Raw genomic sequence first — 16474 nt, 5'->3', positions numbered from 1 at the left:
TCCCCCCAGGTCCAGCTCCTCCACCTTGCTGTTGAGCACCTGCGTGTGTGTATGCAGTGTAGCGTGCGTGTGTGAGAGAGTGAGTGTGGTACGGCTAAACCCCCACCCACCCAACCCACCCCACCCCATCCCACACCCCAAAACACACACCCACACCCAAACCCACACCCACCCCACATCCCAAAACACCCTAACCCACACACCCACACACACACCTTTATCACGCCCCCCACGGCCGGGTTCGCCGCCGCCAGCGCCGCCGCCCACCTCGCCGCACCACTCGCCTCCACCGCATACACCCGCGCCGCGCCGGCCTGTTGTGGGCCAGAAGAGGAGGAGGAGGTTTGGGAGGGGGGGGCGAGGGTGAGTGTGTGCGTGTGTGCGTGTGTAAGGGTGTGTGTACGGGTGTGTGTAAGGGTGCATGAGCGTGTTGAGGGTGCAACAAACGGAAACAGAAACTCGTGTTACGCCTCCCGCCCTCGCTGTACGACGTGCGTTGAAAGAAAGGCTCCCCGCCTTCTACCAAAGCACAGCCGCTTTTCGGGTGTGCTCTCCCGGACTTCTACCCAAAGCACAGTCACCTTCCCCTCCTGCTTCCCAACCCCTATCACGCACACACACCCTCAACACCGCCACGGCGCCCGCCTGCCTTGCTTGCGTACGGCATTCGCATAATTCACACAGCGTCAACGACCCTTCCCGCTTTCCTCCTGACACATCGCAACACGCCACAACGCACCCCACCCCACCCCACCCCACCCCACCCCACCCCACCCCCACACACAAACACACACTCCCACAACACACACCTGCGCCGCGAACAGGGACAGAATGCCGGAGCCTGCGCCCACGTCCATCACCACCCGCCCCGCGAAGTCCGCCGGGTTGCCAACAATGGCGCTGTAGTAGGTGCCAGTGCGAGTGTAGTCCTGGGGAGGTGTAGGGGGGCGCGTGTGTGTGTGTAGGAGGGGTGAAGGGGGTTTGGGGGGTTTACATAGGTGGGGGGTTATAGGGGGGTGGTGAGGGGTGTTTGGGGTGTTTGGGGGGTGGTGAGGGGGTTTGTGTAGGCGGTTGGGGGATTGCGGGGTTTGGGGGGGGGCACGGGTGGGGATTACAGTCATGATTGGTTGGCAGTAGTAGCCAGGCACAGCGGTACATCAGGCTGGGATTGCGGAGTTGGTGGTATGAATAAATCGTACGTGTGTGCGAAGTGCGGACGGTGCGGGCCACAATCGAACTACACATGCATACACACGCACACCCTTCCATCCAGGCCCCCTATCCCGAGCCTAATTCCCAAGCCCCACACCCAAGCCCCACTCCCAAGCCCCACGGCCGTAACTCTGCATTGCAAACACTGTCCTGCATGTGTTGTTTCGTTGTGCCCTTCAGCACATACACACAAACACCTTTCAATACCTCTTAAGCCTCCCTTCCCCCACAAACCAACAAACCCAACACACCTGCAGCATGTTCTGCTGGTGCTGCAACTGGCCGTAGTAGTGGAAGTACATGTCTGAACTGGCCCGATCGGTCTTGGCGTCAAAGGCATTGGCGTTACCGCCCCCGCCCGACTTGGCAGCGGCTGTAGCCGCGCCACCGCTGGCGCCGCCGGCTGTAGCGAGAGGGGAGAGGTCCGCGGCGGCGCGCTTGCTGCCAGCGGCGCCGGGGCGCCCGCCGGCGCCGTCGGCGTGTGGTGCGTGGTAGGGGCTGCGCGCGCGCACTGCCGCCGGCGGCTGCGGCGGCCCCGGCCCCGGCCCCGCTCCCTCGCCGGCGGCCGCTAGCCCCTCCGCCGCCGCCGCCGCCGCCGCCCCAGCGGTCCCGTTGGTGCCGCCGGCGGCGGCGGCGGCGTGGAGATTCCGCCGCCCCCCAGCGCCACCCGCGCCGCCGCCACCACAGGCATGGTTCCCGTCATCCATCGCCGCCGCCGCCGCCACCGCCGCCGCCGCTGTTGCCAGCGCGGCGTCAAGCGCGGCTTGAAGCTGGTCGGCCGCCGCCCGCCCGCCGCCGCTGCTGCTACTGCCGCTGTCGCCGTGGCTGCTACTGCCGCTGCCGCTGCTGTTGTTGCTGCTACTGCAGCACTGCACGGCATACAGAGCTCCGCCGGCGCCGCCGGGGAGGGGGCTCAGAAAGAAGAGGGTGGGCCCGGCACGCCACGCCTGCGCAGCCGAGCCGTGCCGTTCGACAGGGCGGGGGAACAGGGGAACAAAAAACGTCGATAGGGGAAGGGACACGGCATTTTGACAAGCGGATGCAGGGGTGGGGAAGCGTGGGTGGAATGGTGGAGGAGGCGCGCCGGCGCTGGGTGCGATTTTTGTCCGTACGTGGGGTGTGGGGGTGCCGTACACGGGACCGTAGAAGGGGGCGGAAAGCAGCCTGGCACGCGTGTGCGCACACGGACGAAGTATCATAGTTCCCGAACTTCGCGGTAATCGACTGGCAAGCAGGGTGTCGTGGGCCAGGGCCAGCGTCGGCGCCGGTCACTGCCACCGCACAGCGGCGGAACTGAGAGCCCGCGGACTCCTGCTGTGCGAGTCAGGGAAAGCTTTGGCGCCGGCGAGCTTGACCGTGTGCCAGCGTGGCATTGTACGCACCGCGCGGGCCGAGAGGATGCATTGCATGATAGATCCGCCATTCGCCTGCTCCAACGTCAGCTGGGGTGCGCCCTGGAATCCCGAACGAATTGTAAGCTTGCAGCCCCCATGTGCCGCGTCTGCGTTGTCATCAAGGAATAACAATACGTGTTAGAGTTTTACAGCAAAAAGTCGCTTTACTGTGCGCTTGCGAGCTAGTGAGCAAGCCTCTCACCCCACGCAATCGCGCCAGTGTCCGGGTGCACCAGCGCCACGCGAAGGTCGCTAAATGTTTGGACACCACCCGTCATTTCACTGTTCATGCGCGGTGTTCTAAAAGCCTTTGGACAAGAAAACGCGCGGTCTTGCAGCCGCCAACATCTTAACGCGAACAAGCCAGTATAAATGCTGCTCAATAGCCGCAACCGTGAAGTTAGCGAACAAAGGAGTCAAAGACGAGTCCGGCCAACTCTTCATTGCTGACCAGCAATTCCAACCGTGCGGGTTTTGCCCACGCCATCAAGCGAAGCGTTTCCCCCTTCCCCAGCTGCCTCTGCCCCGCCCTGACCAGCTAGCGCTACGGACCCGATGGGGGGCATGACAGCCGTCGCACCCACGGACCCTTGGCGCAAACTGCCCCTACCGCATCCACGGACCCCATCGATCCACCAACTGCCCCGTAACGTCGGCGCCGGTGTCAAGGGCCTACCTCTGGCCCCCATCAGTTACGGGGCTGGGCCCCCACATCCCAACGGCCCCGTAACGTCGACTTGGCTGCCATAGGGATCATCATCAGAAAGGGCGGGCGTGGTGGATTGGAGATAGGCACGGGCTCGGGAGTAGGCCCGGCGCTGTGATGCTGGCGACAGGCAGCAATCGGGATCCGTGGGACTGCACGCGGGACCAAACTAGCTGCATATATAAGTGTTGCAGGCGTTATGAGGGCCTCCCGGCCCGGGCCTCGGTTTTTACAAGGACAGGAATGCACGTCGTGCTCACCACCTTGTAACCACACACAACAGCACGCGTGCCGTGGCCCGTGGGCTCCTACCGCTACCCGCTGAATACGTGTTGGTTGCCGCCGTCCTCCCCCTGTGGACCTACTTCGTTGGGCTCGGGCACATATCCCCCCTCCCCATCCCCCAACCTGCACACCCCGCAGCAGGTGGCACTGAGCCCCCAGAAGCAGCAGCTTGTGGGGCCTGCAACACATCGGCGGCGGTGGTGGCGGCGGCGGCGGCGGCAGTGGCGGTGGCGGCGGTGGCGGCGGCGACAGCGGCGGCCCGGGACAACCCGGCCGCCCAAATCTGGCTGGGAGCCCGTGGGATAGATGCTGCCGGCCACAGTGTGACCCTTGTCTGGTCCGGACCGCGGCTGCTGCAGCCTGCTGCTGCAGCCTGCTGCTACAGCCTGCTGCTACAGCACACCTCCTCCGCCGCCCTCAGGCCGCTCAGGGTGAGCCGGCAGCCGACGCATCTATCTGCTACTGCTGGTTCGGCCGCACCTGTCACGGCGGTAGGCGGCAGCTGGCAGGACATGGAGGTGGCTGCTGCAAACCGTGGCAAACCTGATGGTAGAGACCTGATGGTAAATCATGGGGTGGCTGCCTGTGCTGCGCGCTAGGAACCGAGTGCCGTAGTCCGGGCAGCTCTTGCGGCTGGTAGCGGTTGGGAGGTGCATGTGCGGCGGCCGCACACAGTGCCGGCAGCGTGTGGGGAACTAAGACGTGCGTGTCGCGGTGCCATCACCTACCGATGTGGATTGGGGCTAGGCATGTGTATGGATGGTATCGGACGAAACGTGATAGGAAGCAACCACCATACCCATGGCCAATTCCTGCTCTGCCGGTGCAATGCACTGCCCGCATAATGGCACGACACGGTGGTGTTGGACTGTCCGAGCCCCTGTGCCGTGTGATGGCTCTGTGGGGTGCACTGCGTTATGTAAATACTTGAACGGCTTGCAGTCCCGCTTCCTTTTGACGATGAACGAGAGGGTGTTACTGCATTTGAGAATGTTAGGGCACGCGAAAGGAATCCTTGCCTGCAGAAGTGCATGTGTAATTGTGTGGGACACGGTCATGTGTGTGCGGGTCTGCGGAAGCGCATGCACGTGTGCCCCAAACATCAAGGGTTCAGCGCCTCCATGGAGTGCCATCTGGTAAGATCTGATCCCGCCTTCGCTTTTGTAGGTTACTCATTTTGGGTGTGTGGGTCTGCGGGAGAGCATGCATGTGAGTGTGAGCTCGTCAGCAGGTCCGTGTCGTAACACGTCGCAACAATATGCAATCTTTTTTATGCCCATGGGGTCCATGGAATGCTACAGTCCAGCAGTAAGTAGTGCTTCTCCGAACTTCAAGGCTTTAACCCTTTTGAGACTAGTTTTGGCGGTCCATGAGCTTCCTGGCTCGTTTGGACCAATCTACGAGCATGAACTTGTAACATCAATCAATCAAGGCTTTAATGGGACTGCATGGACTCGAACCCAAGTTTAAATGCGCATGCTCATTCGCGTCCTCATGGCGGGGGGAGGGGGCAGTTGTGCATGTGTGTCACTGAGGCACGGGCATATTGTCAGACGGCGTCTGCGAGGCCCGCCACACCAATGCAATATTATCATATCTTATGATATAAGTGATATTTGTGAAGCCTGCTGCATCCGCGTTGATACCAATAACAAATGCAAATGCAAAAGTAAACGAATACTTGCTTGGTGATGTTACCTTCGCCGTGTGGCCGAAATATGGCGTCTGCGAGGACAATCATGTGGCTGCGACTCACACCAGAGCTAAAGCAGCACATCGCGAGCTACTTGCCGGAAAATGACGCCGCTGCAAACCTCAAGCTAGCCGACCGCGACACCGCTGCTGCCCTGCGTGGCTTGTATTGCAACATCACGTTGTCAGAGCAGCAGGAATCTGAGTGGGTGCCCCGCGTTTGCAAGCCTTGGCCCTCGGCCGACTTCGTGGCGCACTGGGGTCGCCCCGAGCCCTGGCGCGCGCTCACGCTCCCCCAGCGCCAGCGGCTGCTGTGCCTGGCCGCGTCCTCGGGCCACGCTCCCAGCCTTGATGCAGCCATAGCGAACTGCGGCTGCATGCTCACACCCAACGCGCTGACAGCCGCCGCGGCCGCCGGCAACCTGGCAGGCTGCGAGCGACTGCTCGCCAGCCACTGCGAGTGCAGCGCCGCAGCGCGGAACGCTGCGGTGATGGCCGGCCACCTCCAGCTGTTGCAGCTGCTCCTAGAGTCGGCTCCCAAATATCTGATAGTGCAAACTCTGGACGAGCTCGCGAGAACAGCGTGCATGTACGGTCAGGCCCACATCCTGACCTGGCTTCGGCGGGCGCGCGGCTTCAAACCGCACTTTTACCATGCAATGGCGGCCGCCAGAGGGGGACATGTTCGGCTGTTTGAGGAGCTCGTGCCTGACCGGCTCGTGATGGACTGCGGCCTAAGGGTGCCAGTGGTGGAGGCGGCGGCGGGCGATGCCACAGGGCAAGCGGTCCCGGAGGAGCAGCGACCGGTGCAAGGGGATCGTGTGGGGGACTCGTCGGACGCCGCCGCCCAAGAGGGCCCGGCTCTGGTCCTTGAGCGCTGGCGCGTGCTCGACGCTCTCGTGCTGGGCTGTCCGGTGGAAGTGGTGCGGCGCTACCACCACCGCCTGTGGTCGCCGCCGCCGGAGCAGGTGGCGGCGGCGGTGGCAGCGGCTGAGGCGGAGGCGGCGGCGGCGGCGGCTGCCGCCATGCCAGGCGGGAGGCAGGCTGCAGCGGCGGCGGCTACGGTTGTACGGCACACCGAATCTTCAGTGATCACGTGGCTACATCTTGCCAGGCAGCTGTTTGCGTCGGCCCTCCGCAGCCGCACGCCCTGTTGGGCTGCCAAGGTGCAGTACCTGTTGGGCGCCTGGGGCCCGGTGGTGGCGGGGCAGGTGCTGGGCGGCAAGGAGGTGGTGGTGGCGGGACCCACAGGGGCGGTGCTGTGGCGCGGCGAGCGGGGCCGAGAGGTGGCGCTGGCGGCGGCCGTGCACCACCCCGAGATCCTGCTTCGCTTCCGGCACGCCCACGCCGATGGGCTGGCCAGCCGCCACTCCGACGCAGTGCGCGGGGTACTGCAGCGCGGCGACGCGGCGGCGCTGGCGTACCTGTGGGACGTGTGCGGCGTGGCGGCAAGGCTGGGTGACACGTGGGACCCATTGGTCGTGCGCGACGCGTACCTGGGGTGGGGGCACGTGGCGGTGCTGCAGCTGCTGCAGGAGCGGGGGTACGGCTTCACGGCTGCTGACGTGGAGCGCGAGGCGTGGGGGCAAGGCACGAGTACGGGTATGTGCTGCGGCTTTGATATGGGCATGGGGTACAGCAGCAGCAGCGACTGCCACAGCCGCGCGGATGCGGCGTTGGTGTGGCTGACGCAGGTAGCCGCGCCCTGCGGCGCCGGTGCGGGTGCAGGCGGCGGCGGCGGCGCAGGTGCCGGTGCCGGTGCCGGTGCCGGTGCCGGTGCCGGTGCCGGTGCCGGTGCCGGTGCCGGTGCCGGTGCCGGTGCCGAGGCTGGTGCCGGTGCAGGTGCGGGTGCCGGTGCAGGTGCAAGTGCTAGTGACAGTGGCACCGGCACCGGCACCGGTGTAAGAGGAGAACGGCATTGCTGGTCAGCAGCCTTCAGGCACGCGGCGAGGCGCGGGGCTACCCTGCCGGTTCTGAAGGCGCTGCGGGCGCGCGGCGCTGCCATTAGCTTGGCAGCGGTGGCGTGTGGCGGCAGCGAGGAGACGCTGGAGTGGGCGGTGGCGGAGCTGGCAGCGGAGCGAGGCTGCAGGCCAAGGGTGAGTGAGGATGAGGAGGCCGTGTGCGTGCGTGTGGCGGGCGGGGTGGGACGGCCACCAGGAGGGATGGCACGTGACGCACCTGAGGGGCCCAGCGCGGGCAATGTTGTCCGGGACCCGGGTGTGAGGGCACATACGGCATTGCCCGTGCCCTCCATCTGCACCTCCGCTGATCTACACCCGTGGACATTTGCCCTAATCCCACACGTTTTGGGGGAGCTTGTACGGGACGTAGGCGTTCTCGCGCGGGCTTCGAGGGGATTGTATGGGTCCATATGGGGCCCTGGGTCCGTTGGTGTGGATCATGTGTACTGCTCGTAGTGCTGTAGTTGCGCTCAAGCCCCATGCGGCCATGCCCCGTTGCCCCGGCCCGGTGCTGTACGGCTGCATCCCCACCTCCGCGCTTCACACGCACACTCATTTAGAGCCCCCTCCGCCCGCCCATCCCATGCATATTTCCGACACCCCTCTCGCGCCCCTGTACTGTTCTCTGTAGGCGCTGCGCGGAGATGCCGCCGTGTCGCTGATGGACGGACCCAACGCCGCCACCCGGGACTGGCTGCTGCGTGAGGGGCTGCTGAGAACGGCGGGGCCGTGGGAGGAGGCGGCAAGTGAGGAGGAAGGAGAGTAGGAGGAAGGCGAATGCGTGCTGGTTGCCAGCTGTGCTTTTGTTGCCACCTGACGTGCGCAGGCTGCTTGGGTTGCTTGCAAGCGGGACCTGACGACGTGACCGGCAAAAGGTGGCATCGAGTTGTGCCGTATGTGTTGATGCGGGCCACGACTCACGGCATAATTACGACCCACGACATAGTCCAAATTCACGATAGATGTAGTCATGAGCCCGTGGCGTGCCCTTGTGTTGACTGGCCTTTCTAGGGCGGTGGGCCCCCGGGTGGGTCCCACGGACCGCTGCGCCCGATGGCGCTAGTGTCAGACTAGTCGAACTCTCTGCATGGTGTGCGTGGGCTGCGGTAGAATTGTAGGAAGCGTAGAAGGTAGAAACCTGATGGCAGGAAGTGGGGGTGGCTGCTAGGAACATGGATGGTAAAAGCCTAATGGTAGGACATGGGGGTGGCTGCACGGGTGGCGGCTAGGAACCGAGTACCGTTAGTCGGGGCAGCTCTTGCGGCTGGTAGCGGTTGGGAGGTGCAGCGGCTGGGCACTGTACGGGTGGTGTGTGACGAACCAAGACGTGCGTGTCACTGTGCCACCAACATGGGATGGGGCTAGGCATCGACGGTTCTTTCAATGATGACAGTGCGAAGCCGAGAAAGGCATGTGTAGGGATGACATCGGGCGGAATGGGGCGTGGCTGCGGGGGTGCTGGACTGGCCGAGAGCCCCTGATGACCCGTGTGGCTGTGAGGGGTGCACTGCGTTACGTAATGATTTGAAGGGTTTGCAGTCCCGCTTCCTTTGTGATGAAGAACGGGGAGGGGGGCGGTGTTACTGCATATAAGAACGTTAGGGCACGCGACGGAATACTGGTACCTGACTGCGGACGTGTGTGCGATGGGACAGGGGCATGTCGGCGTATGGGTAGTCCCGTAGTCCCGTAGTGTGCAGCGTATTCCGAGGCCCTAACAATCAATTTGCAACGTCAAGGCAAGATTGCGTGGCTGGTATAACACAGGAATAACTGTACCGTATTGAGACATCGCTGACTTGCTGGCAGGCTGGTATGGTAGTTTGCTGACGCACATTCGGACGCTGCGGCCGTGTGTGGGACACGTGTGCGGGTCTGCGGGAGCGAATGCACATGTGTGCCCATGGCGGCATGGCCGCCGCACCAATGGTGAGCTGCGGGGTGGCTGGGCCGCACAGGTCGATAGTTTCCTGTAAATCATTTACAGCCAACGCTTCCTGCCTTTTGTGCATTATGTTTTGTTCTGTGATAGTTCTCAGAAACAAAGCAGCCCACAGCCCACCGCATTACATCACAACCTGTAGCGACACGCCGCCCTCGCTGCATCCGCGCCGCCCCATCTCCGCGCCGCCCAGCGCATGGGATTGCACACACACGCAAGAGCCGGATGCAGTCGGGTCGGAGTCTCCCGATGTGGACATGCACGCTCCGGGCTCAACGGAGTTAGTGGGGCCACATGGACTTGGATCCATGTGACCCATGCACTCCTGCTCTGCCGCTGCAAACTGTTTGCTGTCTGCTTGGGGTATGGGCGTCAGCTGCACCCTATGGGACCTCGCCAACCTGCCTGAACCCTGTCCCATCACACACCCATGTGTTTGCTCATGCACCGGCTGAGCCCCCCACGCGGCGAGAGAGCCACCACGTAGCATGCAACCCGGGACCCTGCTATGCCGTTCGAATGTACACACACACACATATACACACACACACATATACACACACACACATATACACACACACACACACACACACACGCGCGCGCGCGTGCCGTACACAACGTAGCCCTCCGCTGCTGTTCCGGCTTTCGTTGCACACAGCATACACAGTATACACAGCATACAGCCCCATGGAACGAAGCGTGCCCCCCACCACCACCACCACCAGCACAAGCTCACCTCGTTCACCCGGGCCCTTGTACCAATACACCTTGTCACGACTGCAGCCTTCAAAACAAGACAGCCTTGCACCGTGCACACACATGCACGCATAATACAGCCAGCCCCCATTGAATCACCTACCTCAGCGCCGCACCACCACCACAACCAATCACAGCCGTAGCCTCAACTCCTTAATTATTCGTGAAGATGTCCACCAGTGCCAAAACCGTCCCCACCACCATCAAGCGTCGGCATCGCCGACGCCCTTCCCGCCATCGCGCTGGAGCTCCCGCACGCGCACGAGCAGGGGCGGCAGCAGTCCCCTGCCCCGCAGCCAGTCCAGTGTGCTGTTGTCGCCCGCGATGCGGATGGTGCGGACGTATCTGGGACTGACAGGCACCTGCTGGCGGAGAAGCGGCGTGGACGGCAACAGTGGGCAGTGGGCAACGGGCTGGGGGCGGTTGGGGTTGGGCGGTTGGGCAGGACCAGGGTCGAGACAGTGAGTGCCGCTGGGACAGTGGGCAGCAGGCAGTGAGGTAGGCGGCCGTGGTGGCCCAGGAAACACGTTGCAGCGGCAACACAGGCACGGTGGGGCACAAAACGCATTGCCACGGCAACTTCATACAGTAAAGGGGGAACGCAAGGCATGTTCCGCTGTGTGAATCGCAAGCAGCATTGGGGAGCCAATGCCAGATGGCGGACCAGAAACCTCCAGCGCCAAGCAATGAAGGGCAACCCCGCCTCTTCCCGCTCTCCCACCTGCAGCGCTGCTTCTCCCCGCTCCGCCGCCAGCTCCTCCACCGCCCACTCCAGCGCCTCCAAGCTGCCGCCACACGCCACCGCGTCCAGATCCACTGCCGCGCCGCGAGCCCGCAGCGCGCGCAGCAGCGGCAGGCCAGCGCCACCCCGTGCTGCTGCTACGAATACAGCCGACCAGCCGTCGCCATCGCCTGGCGCATCCACCACCACCTCCATCAGCCAGGTCATCCGCACGGCGGCGGCGGCTCTGTGCCAACAGCCCTGTCGCACCAGGTCCTTAGCTTTGAAGGCGACCCCCTCATTCCGCAGCAGCTGCAGCACTGCCAGATGCCCGTTGGCCCCAGCGGCCCCGGTGGCCGTTGCGCCCAGGCGTCCGCTGCTGCCCACGTCCTCCGCAAAGTTCATATACATGATAAAGGTGTCATGAGTGTCGAGCGGCACACCGCACTCGTCCAACAGGTACCGCAGGGCGTCCGCGTGCCCGTACCGAACTGCGGTCAACACCATTGCCTTTGTGATACACCATTTTAAGTCCCGGCGGGCGGCAGCTCCCGCCGCCGCCGCCGCCTGCCCCGCGGCCTGTGGCTGCGAGTCGACGAGGTGCCACAGGCGCCGCAGCCGCGCCACATAATCGGGCGCGCGAGCCACATCGCCAAAGTTGAACCTGTTGGCACGCAGCAGCCTTGCCGCTGTCCCCGGTGGGAAGGCGCCGCAGAGGAAGTCCAGCTTGGCGGCCCAGCAGGGCGTGGCGCTGCCCGCGGCGGCGGTGAACAGGGGCGCCAGATCAGAGTTACGTGGCGGCTCCCCGGCTGCTGCTGCTGCTGCATCACCGGCACCCCCTGCGCCAGCTACTGCCGCCGCCACCGCCGCCAGGTCAGCGCCGCCGCCAGCGACAGCGCCAGCGCCGGCCGGCACCGGCACCGGCACCGGCGCGGGACCCCAGGGCCACAGGCTGTCGAAGTGACGCCGCAGAACCTCGAAGGGGCAGCCGCGTGTGATAAACCCAAGCAGCCTTAATTTATTCTTGCCGCTATCCGCCTGCCGACCTGCGGCGTCCGCCCAGCTCGCGTGCAGCAGCGGCAGCAGGCTCTCCAACAACTCTGCATGGCCCGCCGCCGCCGCTTCGTTGGCGCAAGCCAACGCACTGACGGTCGTGGGGTGGTTCGCCTGCAGCCAGTGTAGGAGGCTGAGGCGACCGCCAGCGCACGCGCCCCTGGTTGCGGCATCCAGGCATGCCTGCCTGGTGGCCCCGACCGACGCCGCGGCTCCAAGTAGCAGCTGCAGCACAGCAATGTGCCCCTCCTGCGCGGCGGCCCGCGCCGCATACGAGTACCCTGTGTGTTTGTGCCCCAATGCAAGCAGCCGCTCACACGCCGCCAGGTTGCCAGCAGCTGCCGCCGAGGTCAACGCCCGAGACGGCATGTCACAGCCAGCGTGTTCCAGGGCCGCGTCCAGGCTGGGAGCGTGGCCCGAGGACGCGGCCAGGCACAGCAGCCGGCGCCGCTGGCGAAGAGTGAGCGCGCGCCAGGGCTCTGGGTGGCCCCAGTGCAGCACAAACAAATCCCCCGGCCAGGGCTGGTAAGCGAGGTCAGGCAGGGCATTCCAATCGTTGATGGTCGACGCCTCAGGCTCCCGACCTAGCTCTATGATATTAAAGTCATGGAGCGCTGCTGCTGTGTCGCGGTCAACCTGTTTAAGGGTGAAGGCGTCATTCGGATGTGCGAAGGCTGCGACCACGTGCTTTAGCTCCCGAGATAGGGGCGACCATACATCGGTTTTTAAGCAACTTGTCTGCATTATGTGCCAAACAAATAAATGGTCAGCGCGGCCAGTTGGCTGGACCTGGGCTTCAGCGTGAAATGTGTAGAAGGCGGCAGTGAAGGCTGCTCTTCGGGATACAGTGAAGGGAGGCGTACGTGAATGCAACCAAATAGCACTAAAATGTGTGCTACATGTGTGCTGCTTTGAGACGGGCTTTTAGGCATGTTCCATGTCCTGGGACATCCTGTCGCACCATCGCGTGTGCGCCCGGTCCGCCCGTATTCCCCTCTCCATGTCGCGCATGCTACCACTCGACTACCTCACCCAGCCGCCATTTGGTCTCAATCAGCAGCCAAACATGCATCTTCCGCATGTCCCTCCCACTCTTCTTCAACGACCATGCAAAGTGAACTGGCGCAAACCGCGAGCGCCTTGCTGGCTCCTTGCGCCGTGCTGCTGCTCGGTCTGTCCTCCTGGCCTTCCTTGACCCACCCAAGCCCGCCTCCTCTGCATTGCCCTCCTGCGCTGCCCCCCTTCCTGCACTGCCTGACAGGCTCTCCCACCTCTGGCCTCGTGCGCATATGCCTTCGCATTCACCCATCCTTCCAACTATCAGCTACGCGCTCCCATGCCGCAATAGCCCCCAACTTCCACTACCACCCCCTACACACCATACAATAACAAAACTCGCCAACAGCCAGCCACGCGGCCACCCGCCCCAAACCCCACCCTCCGTGACCCCACCCCACACGCCCACCCCACACGCCCGCCCAACACGCCCACCCCAGCTCCCATCGACCCGATCTATCCCCTCCCCCTCCCCCCCTGCTTATTTCCTGGCCGCCCCAAACAGCAGCGCCAGCGCCACGCCCGCCACGCCCGCCACGATGCCCACCCCCACCAGCCCCTCGCGCACGATGGCGTCCTCCGTCAGCCCCCGCAGGAACTCGGCCTGGCGGAAGCCGGGCTGCTCCTGTGTGTGCGGGGGGGGCGTGCGGGGCGTGTGTACGGGTGTTTGGGGGGTGGGGTGGGGGTTTGAGGGTTTGGGGTGTTAGGGATTAGGGTGTAGGGAAAAAACTGTTTGAATTATGGTTTTGGCAGGCACGGTACAGTCACTACCTGGACCAAACCACACCTGTCCCCGCAGCCGCACCGCACCCGCTCGTCCCACTCCCACTCCCCCTCCTCCACTCACACACACGCTCACACGCCCCACGCTCACACACACACGCACAGACACACACACACACACACACACACACACACACACACACACACACACACACACACACACACACACACACACACACACACACACACACACACACACACACACGCCCACCTGCAGCAGTCGCGCCAGCTCCCGCCGCGCCTCAATGTACTGCCCCAGCTTGTAGCAGGCCACTGCGGCCGTGTACGTGTGCGCATGGGAGTGTGTGTGGGGGGGGAGGGGGGAGCGCGTTAGGGAGCACACGGGAAACAACATGTGTTCAACTTTGTGTGTGTGTGTGTGTTGAGGGAGTGAGTGGGTGTGAGGAGGGTGGGCGAGAGCACAGGCGGCCCGGCCTGCCTGGCACCGTCACCCCACCGCAGCCACGCCCCCTTCTCCTATTCCGTCCCTTCCCCCGACTTGCCTACCAGGTGTGGTGACACAACCTCCCCCCCCCTCGCTCCCGGATACCCCCCGCCCCACGCCCGCCCACGAAGCCCCCCATGCCGCATCTGCCTCCCGCTCATCCCTCCCCCCCTCCCCATCTCCCATCTCCCCCATAACCCTCCGCCCTCCCCCTCACCCCTCCCCCTCACCCCTCCCCCTCATCCCTCCCCCATCTCCTCCCCCCCTCCCCCTCCCCCTCCTCCCTCCCTCCCCCTCATCCCCCTCCTCCCCCCTCATCCCTCCCCCTCCTCCCTCCCTCCCCCTCATCCCCCTCCTCCCCCTCCCCCTCCTCCCTCCCCCTCCCCCTCCTCCTCCCCCCTCAGCCCCCACACCTGCCGCCAGGTAGCGGTGCTCGCGGTCTGCGGGCGGCTGCAGTCCGGCGGCCAGTGAGGCGCGGCACAGCTCCAGACCCCGGGTCTGGTGGCGGTGCTGGCTGCTGTGCACCAGCGCCCAGATCAGCCTGAGGGGAGGAGGGTAGGGAGCGGGGAGGGAGCGGGGCGGGAGCGGGGGGTTGCAGGGATGTTTGGAAAAGCGGTACAGGATGCACGGGGGTTGCAGGGATGTTTGGAAAAGCGGTACAGGATGCACGGGGGGGGGGAGCGGGGAGGGAGTGGGTAGGAAGCGGGGAGAGGAGGCGGGGAAGGGGTTTCGAGGCCGAACCGGCTAGGGAAGGGCCAAGTGGGTCAAGAAAAGGGGTGGTCGGGTGCCTTAGCCGTGGGGGATTAGTAATCGCCAAGTCGCCACCACCCCCTCACTCGGCACTAGGCAGGTCACTTGGAGGTCACCAGGCCATGCGCTGTCAGCGCCGCCCGCGGGAGGGTGTGTCCGCACACGTCACCCACCGCCACCGGCACCACCTCTACCGCCCCAAACCCCCTATGCACTCCCTAGTCCCGACGTCACACCCACCCCGCCCACCCCGCCCACCCACCCAGCCCACCCACCCAGCCCAACTCCCCCCAAACACCCAGCCCTTCACAGCCCACCTGACCCCAATCATCCTTCCCCAAGACACGTGTACACACATACATACACACATACACACACATACACACACACACACACACACACACACACACACACACACACACACACACACACACACACACACACACACACACACACACACACACACACACACACACACACACACACCACGCCTACGCGTGATGTTTTCCTTGTGCTCTTTAACACACGACGCCGACGCGGAGCACGGCAGCGCATGATGGTGCACCTCGGAGACGCGGCTGAATGCCAAACGCCCGGGTAGCGGGTTCCAGGCAACATATGCGGGTGAGCATATTCAAGGTGGCAACTGTGCGCGTGTATATGGCGGAATTGTTCCGTTCGTTTTTTGTTTAACACACAAAACGAAACCCCACACACGCTCACCTGAACCTGGCTGCCTCCACCTCCTCCGCCGACCCCGTCTGGAATATGGACCGGTACTCGGAATCGGCGTGCTCCACCAGATCCAGATCCACGACCGGCAGGTGCTCCTGGCCGCTGCTGAATCCAGATGCGCCACCCATCGTGCCGGTGAGATCCAGTTTGTGGATTCGGTTCTGCAGGGAGGGTCGAGAGGGGAAAGCCCCCTGAGCTGCGCCGGTGGCTGCTAGCGCTGGTAAAGTGGCTGTAGCGGTGGTAGTGGAGAGCCGCCGCCGGCTGGCTGGATGCTACTGCCGTGTGTTGTTGTGTGCTACTGCCGAGACGGCTGCCGTGATGTCGGCTGTGTGCAGGCGAGCTGCTGCGGTCGACCTGACGAGGCGCCGAGCGGTCGACCTGACGAGGCGCCGAGCCACGTGTCCCGCTGCTGGACTTTTCCGTGTCCTGTCGAAATACGTGATTGGGTACGGGTGGCAAGGGATGCAAACTGGGCAGGAGGACGCGTGGGCGCAGGTGCGTGCACCGAGATGCACTAGAAGGAGCGACTCTACAGCTCGCGTGAGCCCTCTCGAGAGCGTGAAAGAGCTGGCAAGCAGGCCCGGGCCCGGCAAACTTGCCCGCGCGCCCACTTGTCAACGGCAACCGCCCCCGCCCGATGAATTACACCGGCCCAACCAACGCCAGGCATCGCCGGATATATGCGGGGTGGCGCACGGCTCACCTGTGCGCAAGCGGGCCCTTCAGACGCACGCGAGGCCGATGCCACCTCTCAGGTGGATGCACCTGCGATTCGTCACCAACCCGCGCCTGCGTAGCTCGTTCTAGACAGCTACTCTATGTAGTTTGGAACCTTGACGTGGTAGTTTTCAAACTCAGCAGGCGCTCAAAGAGCGGACGGTGAGTGAGCGCGGTGTTTTGTGTAGGTGAATCCTTGATTGTATATCTAGACTTGTATATGCTTATGGTGAGCTTGCACAATACATGTTACACAGAGCAGGATG

The 16474-nt window shown here is 63.9% G+C and overlaps 4 protein-coding genes across 6 annotated transcripts in view; 1 reads left to right on the top strand and 3 right to left on the bottom strand.

Annotated features, from left to right (window-relative positions):
- The window catches only part of CHLRE_15g635350v5 (uncharacterized protein), a 12271-nt gene extending 9278 nt beyond the window's left edge, over positions 1-2993 (bottom strand). For all 3 annotated transcript variants that reach the window (XM_043070510.1, XM_043070511.1, XM_043070512.1), the window contains exons 1-6: positions 2809-2993; positions 2595-2713; positions 1464-2159; positions 810-929; positions 216-314; positions 30-39 (exon numbers count right to left, since the gene is read on the bottom strand). In XM_043070510.1, the coding sequence (XP_042916371.1) occupies positions 30-39; positions 216-314; positions 810-929; positions 1464-2159; positions 2595-2713; positions 2809-2884 (1120 nt within the window). In that variant the 5' untranslated portion in view covers positions 2885-2993. The remainder of the gene's footprint in view (positions 1-29; positions 40-215; positions 315-809; positions 930-1463; positions 2160-2594; positions 2714-2808) is intronic.
- Positions 2994-4883: 1890 nt separating this feature from the next.
- CHLRE_15g635300v5 (uncharacterized protein) lies at positions 4884-9238 on the top strand. The gene is made up of 2 exons (XM_043070509.1): positions 4884-7385; positions 7882-9238. The coding sequence occupies exons 1-2, from the start codon at positions 5316-5318 to the stop codon at positions 8014-8016; spliced, it is 2205 nt and encodes a 734-aa protein (XP_042916367.1). The 5' UTR covers positions 4884-5315; the 3' UTR covers positions 8017-9238.
- Positions 9239-9251: 13 nt separating this feature from the next.
- CHLRE_15g635250v5 (uncharacterized protein) lies at positions 9252-12443 on the bottom strand. Its single transcript, XM_043070508.1, has 2 exons — positions 10670-12443; positions 9252-10310 (listed from the first exon to the last, which is right to left on the bottom strand). The coding sequence occupies exons 1-2, from the start codon at positions 12089-12091 to the stop codon at positions 10152-10154; spliced, it is 1581 nt and encodes a 526-aa protein (XP_042916366.1). The 5' UTR covers positions 12092-12443; the 3' UTR covers positions 9252-10151.
- Positions 12444-12591: 148 nt separating this feature from the next.
- Positions 12592-16463, bottom strand: CHLRE_15g635200v5 (uncharacterized protein). Its single transcript, XM_043070507.1, has 5 exons — positions 16195-16463; positions 15480-15917; positions 14420-14547; positions 13773-13834; positions 12592-13403 (listed from the first exon to the last, which is right to left on the bottom strand). The coding sequence occupies exons 2-5, from the start codon at positions 15617-15619 to the stop codon at positions 13260-13262; spliced, it is 474 nt and encodes a 157-aa protein (XP_042916365.1). The 5' UTR covers positions 15620-15917; positions 16195-16463; the 3' UTR covers positions 12592-13259.
- Positions 16464-16474: the final 11 nt, after the last annotated feature.

The sequence above is a fragment of the Chlamydomonas reinhardtii genome, chromosome 15, assembly GCF_000002595.2.
Source record: "Chlamydomonas reinhardtii strain CC-503 cw92 mt+ chromosome 15, whole genome shotgun sequence".
Lineage (NCBI taxonomy): Eukaryota > Viridiplantae > Chlorophyta > Chlorophyceae > Chlamydomonadales > Chlamydomonadaceae > Chlamydomonas > Chlamydomonas reinhardtii.
This window is presented reverse-complemented; position numbering and strand designations above follow the sequence as displayed.